Source organism: Pristis pectinata, chromosome 3 (genome assembly GCF_009764475.1).
Source record: "Pristis pectinata isolate sPriPec2 chromosome 3, sPriPec2.1.pri, whole genome shotgun sequence".
NCBI lineage: Eukaryota > Metazoa > Chordata > Chondrichthyes > Rhinopristiformes > Pristidae > Pristis > Pristis pectinata.
In genome coordinates, this window is record NC_067407.1 from 70171305 (window position 1) to 70192514 (window position 21210).

General features: G+C 40.4%; 1 protein-coding gene across 6 annotated transcripts in view; it reads right to left on the reverse strand.

The window, feature by feature from the left end:
• dop1a (DOP1 leucine zipper like protein A) overlaps nt 1-21210 on the reverse strand; it is a 158087-nt gene that overhangs the window by 81015 nt on the left and 55862 nt on the right. For all 6 annotated transcript variants that reach the window (XM_052011959.1, XM_052011960.1, XM_052011962.1 and 3 more), the window contains exons 11-14: nt 15637-15756; nt 14265-14376; nt 3632-3862; nt 2182-2803 (exon numbers count right to left, since the gene is read on the reverse strand). In XM_052011959.1, coding sequence (XP_051867919.1) covers nt 2182-2803; nt 3632-3862; nt 14265-14376; nt 15637-15756 — 1085 coding nt within the window. The remainder of the gene's footprint in view (nt 1-2181; nt 2804-3631; nt 3863-14264; nt 14377-15636; nt 15757-21210) is intronic.

Below are 21210 nucleotides of genomic sequence, written 5' to 3' on the forward strand. Positions count from 1 at the left end.
AAAGAGGAGAGGGAGTGGACCAGACACCTCTTGACTTGATCCAGCATTCAATAAGATCTTTCCTCCCTGGTCTGGTCTTTATAATCTTGATTTCCCTTTGGTTTAAAAAAACTACCTAAACTCAGCCTTGAACAGTGACCCAGCCTCCAGGCACTTCCACATATACACTCCAGAGAGCATAGGTAAATTGGTTTATTATTGTCACATGTACCGAGTTCTGAAAGCATATACTGTACCATCAGGCTCAAGGACAGTTCTATCCCACTGCTATACGACTGTTGAATGATCCCCTAATACGATCAGATGGACCCTTGACTTCACTATGGCCTTGCACTTTATTGTCTGCCTGCACTGCACTTTCTCTGTAACTGTAACACTATATTCTGCATTGTTATTGTTTTTCCTTGCACTACCTCAATGCACTGTTGTAATGAAATGATCTGTATGGACAGCATGCAAAACAAAGTTTTTTTTTTACTGTACCTCAGTACATGTGACAATAATGACAATAATAATAAACCAATTTAATAACGGTGGAAAACCTTCCCTCATAGCAAATGTATGTAAAACTAGAAGACAGAGGTTCAAGGTAAGAGGTTTAGATGGGATCTGAGGAAGAACATTTTCCAGTTGGAATCTGGAACACACTGCCTGAGTGGGTTGTGGAGGCAGGTACTCTCACAACATTTAAGATGTATCTGGACTGGCACTTGAAGGCACAGAAGAGCTGTTGCTCAATGGGATCGGAATGGATAGGTACCTAGTGGCTGACACAGACATGGTGGGCTGAAGGGATACTCTATGACTTCCAATGAAATGTGATCTGTGTTTGAACTAACGTTTGCCATGTAGTGGCAAGATTACTAGCACACGTATTACTAACACACTGGACAGGCAGGTCAATTTAATCTTCCACAAAACTGAAAACAAGTTCAAAAACTGAAGAATTAGAATTTGAAGAAAACATTGCAAACAGTGAGAGGGAGTCATCAGATCAATGACTACTATTCACCAGTAAATAATGTATCAATATACTTATTTTGTTTGTGACAATTCACTTTCACTAGTTAATGAAAAGGTTGATTAATTGATGTATTGATCATATTCCTATGCAGTAACACTTGGTAAACACTACTTCGAATTGCAGCCCTCAAAAAGGATCTTTGTATAGCAGAAATGGTTGGCATAGTACAATCTTTAGATCTTAAAATGAATTTATTTCAAAAAGTAATTTATAGAACAACTAAGACATGAATGGCAATTTTTGAAATGTCTATTTCAAAAACTCCCACTCACGTCCCAACTGTTCGCATTCATTCCAATTAGAAGGAGCTGTGCTTACTCACTACTGTGGAACCCTTCTAATCTCTTCCACCTGCTGTAAGGTCATAGGCTATATCAGGTGGGGAGAGTCTAAACACTTGCCATTGGCATTCAGCAGCATTACCACTCCCAAATTTCCTTCCAGGAAGGTACCGTTGTTCAGAACATTTACTGGGCCAGCCGTGCAAATAAAAGAACACACAAGACTTATTATCCCGATGAGTGGCTCACTTGACCATTTCCAAAGCCTTTCCACATCTCACAAGTCAGGCACATGGTAGAACACTCTCCCCTTGCTTGAGTGGGTAAAGTTGCCATACACTGAAAAAGTTCAACACGCTCACCGTGGACAAAGTTCCACCAATACTTATTCAATATCCTAAACATTCCATAGGTGTGGCATGGTGATAATGAGTAATGCCTACAAAATGCAATCCAACAAAGCTTTACTACCCAAACTATGTGCTCTACTGCCTTGAAGCGAAGAATCAACAAGTACATGGGAACATCATCCCTCTTAGTCACATTCCTTTAGTATTGCTGGGTTGAGACTCTGGAACTCACTACCTAACAGTACTATGGAATTACCTTCAAGTCTTGGACCACAGTATTCAAGAAGGCAGCTCACTGCTACCTTCTCAAGGGACTTTCCGATAATGTCCAGGTTCCAAGAAATACAGAAAAATGTGTGGAGCTGAATGCAACTGGGCAATTTTTAGAAAACACTGCAATAACACTACAATGTTGTCCCAATCTTATAGAGGGTACATTGTGTTCATTAATATTAAAGACCATATCATTAGTAGCATGAAAGCATTGTCTAACTCTGCACATCAAGGTGCACGCATGAAAACTTACCAGTTTCTGATTTATTGCTGTGAGATGAAGATGCCAGATTTCCTTCTGCAATGTAAACAGGAAAGCTGGAGCACTCAAAGAAAAGTTGGCATGCAGCAGAGAAGGATTGATGATACTCTTTAGACCCTTGATGTGGCTCTGTTGCTGGAAATGTCGCATCACCTTTGCCAGCAAGGTTCTGGTCATTGGTCTGGCTTCTGTCTCTACATAGGTCCACGTGGAATTCTGTTTCAAATGCCTGGCAGACAAATTCACTGGGAATAATGTAAAGAGTGATAAGCTGGGTCAAAAACTGCTCAAAGTATTCCAGACAATACTGCATTGTTGTCTTCTGAGCAGAGGTTCCCACAGGCACGGCCACTTTATCCTCCTGTGATGTTGACGACGGTACCACTGTGTCCTCAGACCCAACGGTGGAAGCAGTTTCCGTTTCTGAGGAAGTGCTGCCCTGTGGCACTGACCCAGAAACTTGACCTTCAACCAGAACTCTGTCAATGTCATCTGTTTTGTCTGCTTGATACTGCACAAACTCAGTGAATCCACTTTCAGATGACTGGCTACTTGGAGGATTTTCTCCATCTTCAAATACATCACCAGATGCCCCAAGGTTGGCTGCTGACACCTGGAAAAAGAAAAGGACAGAATGAAAACTGCCAGGAAAACTAAGAACCAGTTCAGTGAAAATTTCACATTTTGAAACCTCATTTCTGGATTAAAGTGACACCATCAGGAAATGTGCCAACCACAGAAATAAGGTTATGGATCGATGGGTAGGATGCACTGGTGAAGACCGATGGTGAAGTGCAGTATTTATAGATCAGAGAAAGAAACAAAGATATTCTTGTCTGAAGGATTCCCACATACAGAACTAAATACATTCAGCAGAATTCTCTTTCACCTTTTTGAAAAATATCAAATATTATAGTCCAACCGAAGACAATGTAACCAGACCAACACAGAGAAACACAAACAGTAGAAACAACAAGGTTTGCCCTATCTGACCAGCTGAGTATTTTCAGCATTTCAGTTTACATTCCAGATTTGCAGCATTAGGATTTTATTCCCATTTACAGCTGGTTTCCCACCTATTGTGTCACGCTATTCTAAAGTCATGCACTCTATTCTCCCATTCATCCTCCAACAAAAAATACCCAGCGGTATTATGGGATGCAATTCTAGAACAAAAACTCTGGTAAACTGTAAACCTTTTCATTCAAATAGCGAAGTTGAGGGTCTCTCCAGACTTTGTTGTCCCTTTAGTAAAACAAATATTGGAAAATAAAAGTAGAGAGCTGACCGATTCTGCTCTTAATTCAACATCTCCATGCCTAATAAGAGGGTATTTGTTTTAGACAAAAGTCTGCAAATTTTTTTAAATGGATAAGGTTTCAACATCACAAACAAAGAAATACTCCATAAAAACAGTAACTAATCCCACAATAAAGTTTACCTTTTTCTCTTCCTTCTGTTGAGCAAAGCTGGAGTGTCCTGGGAAATGTAGTTTGCATTCTGCCCCAGGTGACAGCAAAGGTGGTTGTACTTTACTTAGTATCTTCGAGCACAGCTTGAGGCAGTCAGTGAGCTCAGAGAGGCACAAGGCCTGCAGGTGGCTGGTCAGAGCAGAGACCATCCGCACCAACAACTGGGGCAAATGTTCTGTTTGAATTTCAATGTACGTCTCCTATGGATCAAAAGGCACCTTTAGTATGCTGTTTGCAAACAAGCTGACCACACAGACAAAGCAGAAGCAGATTGGTGAATCAATGGCTCGTTGTTTAAAATAGGAATTGCAATTTTCCTCTTCAATGCGAAATATAATTGGCAAGTGCAGCCAATGCACTGAACTCAGTAAAGCTGGGTTACTCTTGATAATCTGGAAACTTGATTTTCAATCTCAATTTACTTTCCCAGCACAAGAATTCAGAAGATACAAACACCTGCAGAATTGCCCAGCGTTTAGAGTCAGTGAAGACATCAGCATTCTTTCAAGACAGGAGTAGTAGAGCAGGAAGAGAAATGCTCCTTGTGTCTTATCCCAGACAAGCCAGCAGGATAGGTGAGGGTTTCTTAACAGGTTACTGATGCAGGTCATTAAGAAATAAGGGTTAGTGTACTATTAATACAAGTCAAATTTCAACAACCAAATAGTTGCCAATCAACCTTGCAAACAAAAGAAGTACTTCACACTCCTTGCATTGCCCATAAACCAATCATGCAACTGAACTGAATGATAACAAGCATAGTAAAACAAAGTATATTTTCCTGGAAATGTGGCTGACAATCACTCAAATAAAACAATATCATGACCTCAAGCTTTAGCTGAATAAGAATAGGCAAGCAAAATCTATTTAGCTTTATTAACAGCCAATTGCTGCAGGGATCAGGGGTTTCAATAGTTATTTTGATTATATCATATTTCAGATGTGTGCATCACAGACAAAGCCAGCATTTCAGATGTGTGCATCCCCAGTTGTCCTCCAACTGCTTTCCAAAATCACTTCATTCCTTCTGGTGAAGATGTTCCCCTTAACGCTGTTGGGCAGGGAGCTCCAGAATTTAGACCCAGCAATGATGAAGGATCAGTGATATATTTCCAAGTCAGGAGAATGTGTGACTTTTGGGAAAGCTACAGACACCAGCTGCTCTTGTGGTAGATGTCATGGGTTTGGGAGTAGCCTGGGTGAGGAACTGCAGTGCATTTGATAGATGGTACACACTGCAAGCACTGAGCACCATTTGTGAAGAGAAAGAATATCTAGGGTGTTGACCATGTACCAAACAAGTGGGCTGCTGGATTGAGCCTCTTTAATGTTGCTGGAGCTGCAGTCACCCAATCCAGTGGAGAGCATTCCATCACACTCCTGACTCGTGCCATGTAGTTGGTGGAAACTACTTGGGGTGTCAGGAGATAAGTCACTTCCTTCAGGATACTCAGCCTCTGATCTACTCTTACAGCCACTACATTTATTTGGCTGGTCCATTCAAATTTCTAGAACAGTACAGCACAGGAACAGGCCTTCCGGCCCATGATGTTTTGCCATATTAAGCAAATGACACCTAATTCCTTCTGCCTGCACATGGTCCAGATCTCCCCATTCTCTGCATAGTCATGTGCCTATCTAAGAGCCTCTTAAACACCTCTATCATATCTGCCTCCACTGCCACCCCTTGCAGCGCATTCCAGGCACCCATTTCTCTCTGTGCAAAAAGCTTGCCCCACACATTTTCTTTGAACTTAACCCCTCTCGCCTTAAATACATGCCCTCTGGTATGAGACATTTCCATCCTGGGAAAAAGATACTGGTTGTCTACTCTATGTCTCTCATAATTTTATAAACTTCTATCGGGTCTCCCCTCAGCCTTTGCCGCTCCAGACAAAACAACCCAAGTTTGTCCAACCTCTAATCCAGGCAGCATCCTTGTAAAATTGAACGCCATACTCCAGTTGCAGCCTAACTAGAGTTTTATAAAGCTGCAACATAACTTCCTGACTCTTGAACTTAGTGCCTTGATTAATAAGGGCAAACATGCCATAAGCCTTCTTTACCACCCAATCGACTTGTGCTGCCAATTTCAGGGAGCTATGGACTTGGACCCCAAGATCCCTGCATACATCAATGTTGTTAAGGGTCCTGCTAATTTCTGGTCAATGGAGACCGTCAGTATGCTGGAGGACTTGACAATGGCAATGTCATTGAATATCAAGGTGGGTGGTAAGATGCTCTTTGTTGAAGATGGTCATTGCCTGGCACTCTTGTGGTGTGAATGTTACTTGGCATTAATCAGACCTTGCCTGAATGTTGTCTAGGTCTTGCTGCATGTAGTCACGGACTGCTTTGTTTTCCAAAAATGAACATTCTGCAATCATCTGTAAACATCCCAACTTATGATCTTATGAAGGAATGTTGGTCACTGGTGAAGTACACCTGGTGCTGCTCCTGGTGTACCCTTCTGCACACGTTGAACTAGGGTTGATCTCCTGGTTTGACTGTAACAGTAGAGTGAGGGATATGCTTGGCCATGAGCTTACAGATTGTGTTGCTGTATATTTTTGAGCTGTCAGACCTCTAGCATCCAACTCATTTAGCACAACTGTAGTGCCACACAGTACATTGAAAAAGTTCTCCCAGGACTTGGTCTCCATAAGGATTGAGAGATGGTCACTTCTAACAATTCTATCATGGACAGATACATCTGAGAGATTGGTTGGTAAGACCGAGGTCACTTTGGTTTATCCCTCATGGTGGTTCCCTCACTATCTGCCAATTTGACAGCTGTCCTTCAGGAGTCAGTCAGTGGTGGTGCTACCTCACCACCAACTGCTGTGCAAACAAAGCATTCTGAATTGAATGAGTTAAAATTAACTTGCAAATTAATTCCAAAACTGTTTATTTGGGAGTGATTGGTCATGGTGTGGTTCCATCGTACTTCACACACAATGAAAGAAAGTTGTGAACAAAAGATGATAGTACAGAAAGCAAAGCTGATATGTGACGTCACATTCCTCACAAATGTTATAATATGGATGACAATTCTCAATCTTCAGAAACGGCTCAGCAAGCAATAAGTATTATAATTATTATATGTAGAAGATATGAAGCTTTCCCAAAGGTTGAGATAGTTTCTGAAACTATATAAAAATCAGTGTAACTTTTCCTATGGATAACATCAGCAATAATAAACGTATATTCTGAATGTTACACAGTAAATATTCATTCAATGTTACCAGGGATTCTAATTCTGGTGGATGTGATGAATTTTGCATACTTTTGCAAAGTTTCTTAAATTTCGCTTTCATTTCAAAATTTTAGATGGAGATAATGTTTTATTAGCACTCAAACAAAATAATATTTTTGCTGATCTATATTAAACAACTTGCTAACTTACTAGCTGTAAAATAACATCTTGAATCAAAAACTGACTTTGGTATAACCCTGCAATGTGCCACCTGAAAAGGCAATAAATGGTTCTTATCAAAGTCATAAGTAACGTTCAACATCACAGTGGCCATAATAAATCATCCAGTCTCATCCTTCTCGACTTATCTACAACTTTCCACCAATAGTCCACACAACCCTTACCCAGCAGCTCTCCTCCACTCCTCTGACTGAAGTGCCAAAATAATTTCCCATCTATCAAATCAAAGACAATCAACTGCAACACTTTTCTTTTTCCAGCATCTGCAGTACAATCTCTGGACTACCCCTGAAGATCTATCCATTGATCTCTTTCTCAGCTATGTGATTCTCTTGCTGACGTCGTTTGAAAAAACATCCACATAAATAGATGTTTCTATTGGAAGGGTGAGCCTTGGGGAGGATGCAGAGAAGCTGCAGGTTGATTTGGGTGGGTTGAGGGAGTGGGCAGATACTTGGCTGATGCAGCATAATGTGGATAAGTGTGAGGTTATCCACTCTTGTGGCAGTAACAGGACAACAGAATAATGATAGAGTGGGAAAGAGGGAGGTGCAGCAAGACCCAGGTGTCCCTTTTCACCAGCTTCTGAAGGCGAGCATGCAGATATAGCAGGTGATTAAGAGGCAAACTGTTTGCTAGCCTTCATAGTGAGATGATTTGAGTGAAGGAGAGTGCATGCCATGCTAAAATTGTACAGGGTCTCGGTGAGACCACAGCTGGAGATGTGTGTGCAGCTTTGGTCTCCTTATCCGAGGACAGACATTCTTGCCGTGGAGGGGATTTAGTGAAGGTTCACAGACTGATCCCTGGAGCAGCAGGACTGACATATGAAGAGAAATTGGGTCAATTAGGTTATATACACTAGAGTATGGAAGAATAAGAGGTGATCTCACAGAAACCTACAACATTCTAACAGGACTGGACAGATTTGATGCAGGAAGGATGTTCTCAATGGCCAGGAATCCAGGACACAGTTTAAGCATAAAGGATAAGTCATTTAAGACTGAGGTGAGGAGAGTGGTGAATCTGTGGAGTTCTCTACCACAGAGACCAGTTGAAGTCAAATCATTAAATATATTCAGGAAAGAGCTGGATATTTTCTTAAGGGCTAGCAGGATCAAGACATATTGGGGAGAAAGCTACGACAGGGTATTGAACTTGGATGATCAACAGCAGTCATAATGAATGACAGAGCAAACTTGAAGGACCAAATAGCTTACTCCTGCTTCTACTTTTCTAAGTTTCTATTTTATCACTTCGCTTGACCTCTCCAGAGACTCTGATCTGATGTGAGGTACAACATCCAACAACGGATAAGCAGAAATATCCTCCAATTTAAAAATGCATGGAAGAAAGAATGAAGCCAAAGCAGAAAATGCAAACTCTGTTCCCTGTCCATCTCTGGCCTCTGAAGTTGAGCTAGACCATGCACAATCTTCATGTGTATTTGGCCCAGAGATGAGCCACAGTGACAATGACCTGCTCCATCTCCAAGACTGGCTACAACTCCGAAGGATCACCCAACTCAGACCCTGTATCAGCAGAGTTTCTGCTGAAACCCTCCTCCATGCCTTTGTGACCTCTAGACCCGACTACTTAAAAACCCACCTGGCTAGCTTTTCCACCAGATGTAAAGTTCTGCTGCGTTTTCCTAAACTCACACATCATGCCTGCTTACAGTGGAACCCAGTCCAATACTATCTGCCTTACAACCTTCATTCTTGCTTTAGTCTCCAACACTGAGAGCACTGCACTCCTCCAATTCTGGTGTCTTCTGCTTCTCAATTTTCCACACTGGCAGCAGTATTTTCAGTTCCACTGTCCATAAGCTCCCTCCATAAACCTTTCTACTTCTATCTCCTCCTTCAAAAATTGCGATATTTTTTATACCCAGCCTGATATCTCCTTCTGTGATTCAGTACCAAAAGGCGCTTTTATTGATTTAAGATTTTTTTATTAGGCACTTTGGGCTGCTTTGCTAAACAAACAGCACAACATAAATGCAAGTTATTGAAATTACTGAGCCAGAAAATTTAGCACAGATAAAAATATTTTATATAAGACGGATCCCTAAACCCACTTCAGAACTGCATGCAATGATATCACTGTGGAACTGATGAGGATGCAGAAAGTTTAGATGAAGTGAGACAAGGGTGTGAGTCCCATACCTGACATAGTACTCTCATACTTCGAGTAGGCTTTAAAAAAAAGAAAGCAGAGGTTTATCAAAAAGGCATAGTTGTCACACTAAAGAGGACAGCAAGAAATTACTGCAGCATTCCTGAAGAACTCTTGCAGTTCATACTAGCATTTTGCCATTTTCAGTTGTCTTTAAATGTCTTATAACTATCCTTGTTCAATTTTAAACAGATTCAGTACTTATTAATTTCAAATGAAGAAGAGATCAAGATGAGCAACATATCCTGCTACATCAAATGAGAGATCCTAGAACATAGAAGACATAACAAACTTAATTAATGAAATCACATTCATGTGCTTCGCCCCTTGATACAGTTTTTCGTGTTTCTTATATTTGCCACAACTCCCAAATCAGGAAGAGACAGAATCCTCCAACAATTTTGGACTTTGGTCATTGAACAGTGTGCCACCGAAGTAATGGGAAATTGTCCCTGACAGAACAACAATTATCATGGAAACCCTTGAGCCACAGCCCAGCAAGCAGACAGTGCCTTCACAAGAAGGGACAGAAGTGAACAGACTCAAGATAAAGAGAGTACAGAAGCCATATCAATCTTTCCAATTTCACTGAGCATATACCTTTGAGAGAACAGCTTTATATTTTCAAAAGATGGCTGGAACAGAGATTAATGATGGAACTTGGATTTAATTCTTTTTTTAAAACATCAGAAGTTCCAAGTTGGATCGCATAATTAAAATTAAAAGGGTGGATGATGGTTGAACTAAACACATATTTGGAAGAATAATCAGTATACTCATCTAGGAAAGTTAAACAAATATTTTTCTCTGTAAATACAACCATAGCAATTATCATATTTGCCAAGGGATTTCAAAAATAAAAACTGACTGAAAATCACAGCGCTAAAATTGCAAATCATAATGCTTTGTAAATGTAACTAAAATACTCAATGTTGTTCCGTGTGAAGAATTTAGTGGTTGAGCAGTTGATGAATATAACACTGTTTGTGATCCATTAAAATATAACACTGTTTATGATCCATTAACACTGTTTATGAACCATTACTACTTACATATTAGAACGAGGCTGTACATCTGACCAAGGTTTCACTTGCACTTCTTCCAATCTAGTATACTGCATTCAGTGTTCACAATGTGGCCTCCTCCATATTGGGCAAACCAAACGCAGATTTGGTGACCACTTTGCAGAACACTTCCTATCAGTTCACAAGGGTTTCCTGACCTACTACTTTAATTCACCACACACACTCTAACCTCCATGTCTTTGGCATCTAGAATGTTCCAACAAAGTCTGACAAGCTTGAGGAACGGCACCTTATCTTCCATCTAGCCATGATGCTGCCCTTGGGACTCAATGTTCAACAAATTTCATTTAACCAAACTGTTCCTCTAGAACAGATGCTGCCTGATTTCACTTTCTCTCTCTTCTCCAGTTCTCACTGACCTGAAACACCAATTCTTTTATTCTCTCCATAGGCGCTGCCTGACCTACTGAATATTTCCAGCAGTATCTTTCTACCCCCCGCCCCCCCCCCCACCAAGGTTTAACTATGTCCAGTTGAGTTTCCAAGGCTGATCAAAGAGAGGCAAGGAGTACATTATAGGAAAGGTGCTTTTACAGCACTGCTTATGAACAGTGGCATTTTCTATCAGGCTTTGAAGCTTCCCTGCTTCCCCCACCTACCATCAGGCAGGGATCTGCAGGGTGCACAGAATCTACAGAGATTTTGCACAAACCCAAGTAGAAGCTCCCTGAGCGGCAATCTTTTCTAGAGGCCTTGTCCAAATGAGTGCCAAGGCTGTTAATCAGGCTGACAGAGCTCTTCTGGAGAAAAACACATTGCATGCTGTGCACCTCCAGAACCCCTTCACTCCACCTATCCACCCACCCACCCCAGTAAACCAAGTCATCTATCCCAGGAAAAAGTTATCAAAGACATGTTAAGATGTTGCTTTACTGCCAGTTAAAGGAAGCAGTAATGATGTCCTTTCCTCATCCCAACTGCAGAAACAGCATCATAAATGGCCCAATTATCTTTAACATGTAAGTTGTAGTTTTAACTGGTCAACTAAGATGAAAGGTGGATGATGATACTTATATCTAGAGGGAGAAAAACAATGTTTTTCTTGTGTTATTTAGTATAAGAAGATTTTGTTAAATCCAGTAAAGCTCCAATAATCCAGCATCCAATTGTCAGAAATCCTGAAAGGTCAGCATCTGGCTGACTCATTGGTCCTCAATGTGAACCAGAGTACATTGGGGTGTGCAGCTGGAGCAGGAGAGTTGGGAGGTCCAGAGAGCATGGACGGGGCTGGGGTCCAGACTGTAGGCGGGCTTTGTGGCAGGTGCTGGGGTTGGGGTCAGGAACGTGGGTGGATTTGTGGCTGGGGACAGGGTCTGAAGAGCTTGTATATTTCCCACTCAATTTAAACTCACCAGGTTCACTCAAAGGTGGTGAAATAAAGTATGTTTGGGAATGAACAGGAGTAACATCCACTGGTCAGGAAAATCTGCCAGCTCAACAAGTCCCAAAGGTGACAGATTAACAGAGTTTTACTGGACTGGGTACTATTTGTTCAGTCTCCTGGATAACCTTTATTCATTAACAAACATTACTAAACAGCAGCTTATCTGATCATTATCACACTGTAGGAACTCATTGTGTGCAAGATGGCTAGCAATTTCCTACATTACAAGAGGAAGTATATTTCACAAACACTTCAATGGATGTAAACTGCTCTGAGACTCTGAAGACCATGAGAAACTCTATACAGATGCAAGCATTTCCTTGTCTTGCTGAACTATGCTGCTAATAAAAAAAATCAGTGCTGTGAAAAATCAAAGTGTGAAAGGAGGAGCTTTGCTGGTTGCCTCGCTGGAAATGAGAATATAATGTAGCAGCGAAGGATGTACAGGTCTGTATGGTTATCAATCGACCAGTCACACTATTCCCTACAATAGCCATGACACAGCTCAGGAAAGAAGCACAAACTTACATTAACTGCTTGCAACTGAATCTGACAAGTGAATTCAGAAACTCCGGAAAAATCCAAATGCATGTACACCAACCATTGTAGTGGGCTCAGGAATTACTGTCATCAATTAATAAATTCAAATCCTCCATTTTCTTTTAAATACATCTAGTCCTTCACGAAAAGAGGTTAGTTGTACTGAGGAGGCGTTATTATGTAATTAAATAGTATGAGAGACTGCCTGTTGGCACTCTGTAGCACATACAAGGGAAACACATTATTTCTACCACACAGTCTCTGGTAAAGTAGCTTCAGTTAGGGCATGTGTGATATCTGGATTGACACAGGAAGAATGATATGCTCCACCTTCCAGAGTGGTTTTCATAAAGATCTCATCATTCAGATTGTGACACAAGAGACTGCAGATGCTGGAATCTGGAATGTAAAACAAACTGCTGAAGGAACTCAGCAGGTCAGGCAGCATCTGTGGAGGCAGAGGGATAGTTGGCTTTTTAGGTGGAGATCCTGCAACAGGACTGATCGATAAGCTCATTATTGAGATGACTGCGATTATTGAAACTCTTTAGGAGATTCAGCATTACAATCTTCTGAGTCATGGTCCCAGAGACTAGACTTTATTTTAAATGTAGCAGTTTGTTTGAACAGCTGTCAATGTTGCAAAGAGCCCATTCAAATTTTCAGGGAATGGAGGCTAAATGTTCTCATCCAGCTGAAACTGGTAGAAACTGGGTACCATTCCACTGAAGAGTCAAGGCAAGACTCTTGAACTGAAGAATGGTATTGACAGAAGGCTCTAAGGAGGATTGTCACACGGTTCATAACTTATTGAAACTATAGTTCATAATAATATATTGAAACCTGAACTTAACATTTTTGATTGTCTCATGACTAACGTCCAAAAAACTCACAGGCATGACTAGATGGAGGTATTAAAAAAAAGAAAAAATATATACGTATACCATTGAATAAAAAGTAAATTTTACTTTTTCCAAGATACTTTGATTATAAAAACTGACACTGTTAAGACATACTAGTAAAGGATTATAGTAGTAAAAGATAATGCATTCAGAATTCATTTATTTTAGGCCCTGCTAAAATAATTTAAATTATTGTTCACAAAGTTAATAAAGATGCTTTCCATTATTACTTAGTGCAGATTGCAATGTATGAACAACCACTGCTGCATGACATTCTGAGAATCCCAACTAACACGATACAACAATATCATGCTATTCGTTGACAGCAATTCAGATTCTACACCAAAAAGCAATCTAAATGAAGGGGTCTCTTAATGCTGTGAAAAAGCAGTAAGATTACATGTAGCTTTATAGTTTGGGTTATCACCGTTCTTTCCCATAAGAACACAACATTTTGCCAAGTTTTCATACTTGAAATACAGTATATTTTTATACGAGTAATTTATTAAGTCATATGAAAAAGTGAATATTTTGTAAGGTTGTCAAAATGCAAGTGGCACCTTTTTCCTCCCATATTTTATCTAATCCCTTTCTCTACAATTATAAACTTACAGATTGCAGCAAATTGCGACAATCTATAAGTTTATAATTGTGGAGAAAGGCATTATATAAAATGTGCTACTCTTCTTAAGCAAGGTCCAGTCAAACCTTCCCCCACCCCTCCACTCCCACAGTTCATAATGTATTGAAACTATGGTTCATAACATATTGAAGCCTGAACTTTTTGATTGGCTCATGACTTGTGCATATTTTCCTTCAAACTTTATTTTCCACTTATAAACAATAGCCGATGTAGTTGCTAAAGTTAGAATGTTGAACCTTGAGTACAATGTAACTTAAACTGTTATTAAATTGTTAATGTTACTAAAGCTTAATGGTAGAATACTCAATGCAAATCCCAGTCAATGTCACTTCTTCAAGGCATTCACTTGAAAGGTATAGCTCTGTTTCTCATCTCCACTGGTTTTTAATTCTGATGCTTACAATGACGGAAATCAGTTTGGGTGAAATCCTTACCAATGATACTATGTCCAAGAGGAAGTCTACCAAGAGACAGAATTCACCCAGAGAGTACTCCGACATTTCCTTGCCACGAGACGAGGCCTGCAACCTTGCACTCAGTGTTCTCCTGATGAGAGAAGCACAAGGTGAATATTATTTGTCAATATGAATGCAGACTTGATCTTCCTAATATATTTCTGTGTAAACAATTAAGTATAGAAAGACACTTTCATTTGTGTGCTTCTTTCACAATTGTTCTATACTGGGCCAACCTAATTTTCAATCTCCAAATTATATTCCACGCCCCAACTCTCACCCTGCATTTTACCTATCACCTGCGTGCTCACTAACCTCAACTAACCTGGGAAAGCAAGCCTCGAATTTAAATTTCTCACCTTTGTTTTCAAATCACATCACCCCACTACCCCACTCCCAAAACTCCTGACCAATGCCTGAAAGTTTCCCAACTATTAACTCTGAGACTTCTGTACTACTCTAATTCTCTTGAATACACAAGTTTTAACAGGCAGACCTTGCTAAGGCCCTAAAGATAGGAATTCCATGTCAAAACCCCTCTGCTTCTCCAACTTTTCCAGTGCTAAATTGCTCCTTAAAACTGATGTTTTTCCATCAAATCTGCTATGGCTTGGTGTCACGTTTTAGAGTCACGGAGTTGCACAGCACAGAAATGGGTCCTTCAGCCCACCACGTCCATGCCAACCTGTTTGCTCATCTACACTAATCCCGTTTGCCTACATTAGGACCATATCTTTCTATGCCTTGCCTACCTAAGTGTCTCCTCTGAAAAGTGGTTTTGTTTGATGATATTCCTGTGTTGCGTTTTGGGAACATTTTATGTTAAAAGCTTCCAAAATAAATACAAATTGCTTCTGTAATAGGCCATGTGCAAGGCAAGATTCTCACTGTACATAACTGTCAATAGCATCATGTAACTCATTAAACTATCATACTCCAAGCATACAACTTTACTGAACTTAATAAAAGCACAGTTTTGCTGCAACTCAGTAATAATTAGAGGTAAATGCTTAGATAAAGTCAAGAACAGTTGTACAAATCAGTAAATGCTGGAAATTCATGGGAGGTCAGAGAACATCGTTGGAGAGAGAAACTATTAACATATTTCATATTGATGACCTTTATCAGTCTCAACAATTTAATTACAATTTTCTATCTATAAATGCTGCCTAGCCTGTTGGATACTCCCAAACATTTGTATTATTTTATTTAAATAATCGTTTAGCACAGACCAAACAAAAATCTTGCAAACTTTCCACAAAAATTGTCCCAAAATCTTGAAAAACAGTACAACTCTGAAAAAACTCTGCTCTCTTGTTGAATATCACAATACAGTTAATAAAAGACTTACCTACAACATTCTTCAAACCAACGAGCTATATAGTCCCACATGTAATATGGTTCAAATGAATTAAACAGAAGATTTGCTGTTTTAATTAGCTCTGAGGTTTTCTTATTTTCTCTCATTTTACTGAAACAAAGAAAACAAAAATCAGTGTTCTGCCAAGCTTGGAAAACATGGTACTATTGAAATACAAGTAAATAATTCAAATGATTTATTGTTTTAAACAGAATTATTGATTTTATTTCCAACATACTGTAACTAATATTTCACACCAACCAAGCCATATACTAATATAATTTAAAATACTATGCATCAGTGCTGTCCAACAGTGAAGATAGGAACTAACAAAGTATTCTGCCATACGGGCATAAAAGGCTGTACTAGATCTATTCCCAGGCACTACAGTTAAAGGAAGAGCAAGCTCCAACTTACTGTTTGAGTTGGGGCACATGCTGCTCCCCATATCCTAACTCTACCTCTCATCTCTGTATTCTATTTCAAATTTAAACTTCCCCTCCTTTTCAAATTCCTGCAGAGCCTTGTCACAGAGCAGAGTCTTTGAAGCACCCGCACCTGTAAACCCCAGCTTTACAGAAGCTCCTAAAACGCCTTGGAATCCCTGTACTTCTCCAACTCTGGGCTCTTGCACTTTCCAATTCTAACTGCCTCACCACTGCTTATCTGACTGACTGTGATGGTGAATTTAGCACATTCTAAAATGGAGTTATCCTTTTTAAAATGCAGTGTCTTCAAATGGATCAGCCCTAAACTCTGAAATTTATTTTCTAACACTCTACACTTCTACCTCCCACTCCACTTCCTTTAAGATACACATGTGCCTCTCTGACCAACCCATTACTTATTTATCTTAAAAAAGAATCTTGTTTTCTATTTTCTGTTAAGAGTCTCTGGATGTTTTACATTAAAGGAGTTACGACAAATGTGCATTCTTTTCTTGAACGACAAGGTCCAATAGGTTGGTAATAACATCTGACAGGATAGAACATAGAACAGTACAGCACAGGAACAGGCCCTTCGGCCCATCATGTCATTCCAAACTAATTAAACGCCTAACAAAACTAATCCCTTCTGCCTACACAATGTCCATATCCCTCCATTCTCTGCACATTCATGTGCCTACCTAAGAGCCTCTTAAACACCTCTATCGTATTTTGCCTCCACCACCACCCCTGGCAGCACATTGCAGGCACCCACCACACTGTGTGTAAAAAAACTTGCCCTGCACATCTCCTTTGAACTTACCCTTCTCAGCTTAAATGCATGCCCTTTAGTTTTAGACATTTCGACCCTGGGACAAAGATACCAGCTGTCTACCCTCTCTATGCCTCTCAATCTTATAAACTTCTATCAGGTCTCCCCTCAGCCTGCAGCTCCAGAGAAAACAAACCAAGTTTGTCCAACCTCTCCTTATAGCACATCCCCTCTAATCCAGGCAGAATCCTGGTAAACCTCTTCTGCACCCTCTCCAAAGCCTCCACATCCTTCTTATAATGGGGCAGCCAGAATACAATGCAATACTCCAGATGCAACCTAACCAGAGTTTTATAAAGCCACAACATAACTCCCTGACTCTTGAACTTAATTCCTCGACTAATAAAGGCAAACATGCCATATGCCTTCTTCACCACCCTATCAACCTGTGCAGCCACTTTTAGGGAGCTATTGACTTGGCCCCCAAGATCCCTCCGTACATCATTTGTCATTATCTGCATACCATCCCTTTACATTTGATTTCCCAAAGTGCAACACCTCACAGGATTAAACTCCATCTGCCATTTCTCTGCCCCACATCTGCAACTGATTTATATCCTGCTGTATCCTTTGGCAATCTTCTACACTATCCACAACGCCACCAATCTTTGTATTTTCTGGGAACTTACTAACCTACCCATCCATGTTTGCATCTGTATCAGTTAAATACATGACAAACAATAGATGTCGAAGGACCGATCCCTGCAGAACACCACTACTCATAGACCTCCAGCCAGAATAAGCCCCATCAACCACTACCCTCTGTCTTCTCTGGGCAAGTCAATTCTGAATCCAAATGGCCAAGTCACCGTGAATCCCATCCATCTCAATCTTCTGGATGAGTCCACCATAAGGAACTTGTCAAATGCCTTACTAAAATCCATGTAGACAACATCCACAGCTCTACCTTCATCACCTCCTCAAAAATTTCAATCAAGTTAGTAAGACACGACTTCCCCGCAGAAAGCCATGCTGACTGTCCCTAATTAGGCCATGGTTTTCCAAATGCTTATAAATCCTATCCCTAAGAATCCTCTCCAATAGCTTCCCTATCACTGACATGAGACTCACCAGTCCATAGAACACTACAGCACAGAAAACAGGCCATTCTAGTCTGTGCCAAAACTTTATTCTGCTAGTCCCATTTACCTGCATCCAGTCCATAACCCTCCAGACCTCTCCCATCCATGTATCTATCCAATTTATTCTTAAAACTTAAGAGTGAGCCCGCATTTACCACATCAGACAACAGCCTATTCCACACTCCCATCACTCTCTGAGTGAAGAAGTTCCCCCTAATGTTCCCTCTTCACCCTAAAGCCATGTCCTCTCGTACTTATCTCTCCTAATCTAGGTGGAAAGAGCCTACTCGCATTTACTCTGTCTATACCCCTCATGATTTTGTAAACCTCTATTAAATCTCCCCTCATTCTTCTATGGTCCAAGGAATGAAGTCCTAACCTGTTCAATCTTACCCTGTAACTCAACTCCTGAAGACCCGGCAATATTCTGGTAAATATTCTCTGCACTCTTTCAATCTTACTGATATCCTTCCTATAGTTAGGTGACCGGAACTGCACATAATACTCCAAATTTGGCCTCACCATAACATCCCAACTCCTATACTCAATACTTTGATTTATGAATGCCAGGATTCCAAAAGCCTTCTTTACAACCCTGTCTACCTGTGACGCCACTTTCAGGCAATTATGTATCTGAACTCCCAGATCCCTTTGTTCCTCCACACTCCTCAGTGCCCTACCATTTACTGTGTATGTCCTACCTTGATTTGTCCTTCCAAAATGCAACATCTTACACTTGTCTGCATTAAATTCCATCTGCCATTTTCTGGCCCATTTTTCCAGTTGGTCCAGATCCCTCTGTAAGCTTTGAAAGCCTTCCTCGCTGTCCACAACGCCTCCAATCTTAGTGTCATCAGCAAACTTGCTGATCCAATTTACCACATTATCATCTAGATCATTGATATAGACAACAAACAACAATGGTCCCACCACAGATCCCTGAGGCACGCCACTAGTCATACATAGGTCTTCAGTCTGAGAAACAATCATCCACTACCACTCTCTGTCTTCTCCCACACAGCCAAATTCTAATCCAGTTTACAACCTCTCCATGGATACCTAGTGTCTGAACCTTCTGAACTAACCTCCCATGTGGGACCTTGTCAAAGGCGTTTCTAAAGTCCATGTAGACAACATCTACAGCCTTTCCTTCATCTACTTTCTTGGTAACCTCCTCGAAAAACTCTACAAGGTTCGTTAAACACGATCTACCACGCACAAAGCCATGCTGACTATCCTTAATCAACCCTTGGCTGCCCAAATATTTGTATATCCAATCTCTCAGAACACCTTCCAATAATTTACCCACTACTGATGTCAGGCTCAGAGGCCTGTAATTACCTGGTTTACTTTTACAGCCTTTTTTAAACAACGGAACAACATGAGCTACCCTCCAGTCCTCCTGCACCGCACCCGTGGCTAAGGACGTTTTAAATATATCTGCCAGGGCCCCTGCAATTTCTACACTAGTCTCTCTCAAGGTCCGAGGAAACATCTCGTCAGGCCCGGGGGATATATCTACCTTTATTCGCTGTAAGGCAGCCCCTCCTCTTTAATCTCTATATGTTCCATGACACTACTGCTTGTTTCCCTTCCTTCCATATACACTATGCCAGTTTCCTGAGTAAATACTAATACAAAAAAACTGTTTAAGATCTCCCCATCTCCTAAGGGTCCACACGTAGACGACCACTCTGATCTTCTAGGGGACCAATTTTGTCCCTTACTATCCTTTCACACTTAATATACTTACAGAAACCCTTCGGGTTTACCTTCACATTATCTGCCAAAGCAACCTCATGTCTTCTTTTTGCCTTCCTGATTTCCTTCTTTAGTATTTTCTATACTCTTCAAGTACCTCATTTGTTCCTAGTTGCCTATACCTGCTATACACCTCTCCCGTTTTCTTGACCAGATCGCCAATATCCCTTGAAAACCAAGGTTCCCTATGCTTGTTAACTTTGCCTTTAATCCTGGCAAGAACATGCAAACTCTGCACTCTCAAAATTTCACCTTTGAAGGCCTTCCACTCACTGAGCACATCCTTGTCAGAAAACAACTTATCCCAATCTACTCTTCCTAGATCCTTTCTCATTTCTACAAAATTGGCCTTTCTCCAATTTAGAACCTCAACTCGGGGACCAAACCTATCCTTATCCATAATTAACTTGAAACTAATGACATTATGGTCACTGGACCCAAAATGTTCACCTACACATACTCCTATACTGTCTATACCTGCAGTCCTCACATGATCTTTTTCCTCCTCCACCTCACTATCTGGAGGAGGAAATGAGGTGGAGGAGGAAAAAGGTCATGTCTATAGGTTCCAGGATGGTTCCTTCATACAGAAAGGTATTAACAATAATGGTTAAATTCATGCAGTGCGATTAGTTATCATGGAAATTCCCCTGCCTTTTTTTCCTAGTTTTCCTCAATGCCCTTGAATTGGAACAAGGTTTCTACTGTTCCTAATCCACATGCTGCCAACTAAAACATTCTTTTGATAGCCACAGGCCTCTTATGGTCCTTTATGCCATTTCTATAAAACACAGTTTTCAAGAAAATTAGAGCGTTTGATGTTTCTTTCACACTTAGATTTAGAAAAGTCACAGACTACCAGGCTAGTCCTTGAGGTACTGTATGTATGAGGAATGAACCAAGTGTGTACTAGATGGATTTCATCCAGTTCAGGTACTTAACCACATGTTAGTACAGAAGCTCGCTGTCTACCCTCAATTCAATCTTTGACCCAAGCATTTAAAGTATAGGCTTTGACAAATGGGAATGGCAGGCGTGTCAACGTAGGCTCAGGATTAAGACATTCTCTTTAAAATGTATTGCCCATGTTACCTGCTGTGTTGATGAATTTAGCACACTTTTGAATGCAACCAGCATTTCTTAAAACGCAGCAAGCTCCACGGCAGTTCAAACATTTTTGGAAATTAAACCAAGAGTCAATGTGAGAAAATTAATTTTTTTAAACAGTATTTTGAAGGCTGACAAGAAAAGATGTTGGTGATTCCAGCACTTAAAAAAAATATTTTCATTTAACTAGCTGCTAGTTAAAACCTAACTGTTGCACAAGATTGAGTGAAATATCAGCAGAGACATTAAATAGATATGGACATTTTGACTCTGTCTCATACTTTAAAACATGCATGATGCCCAAAAAGTAATTATTTTGTTGTATTCAACTTTTTTTACATTGTATATTGATGAATAC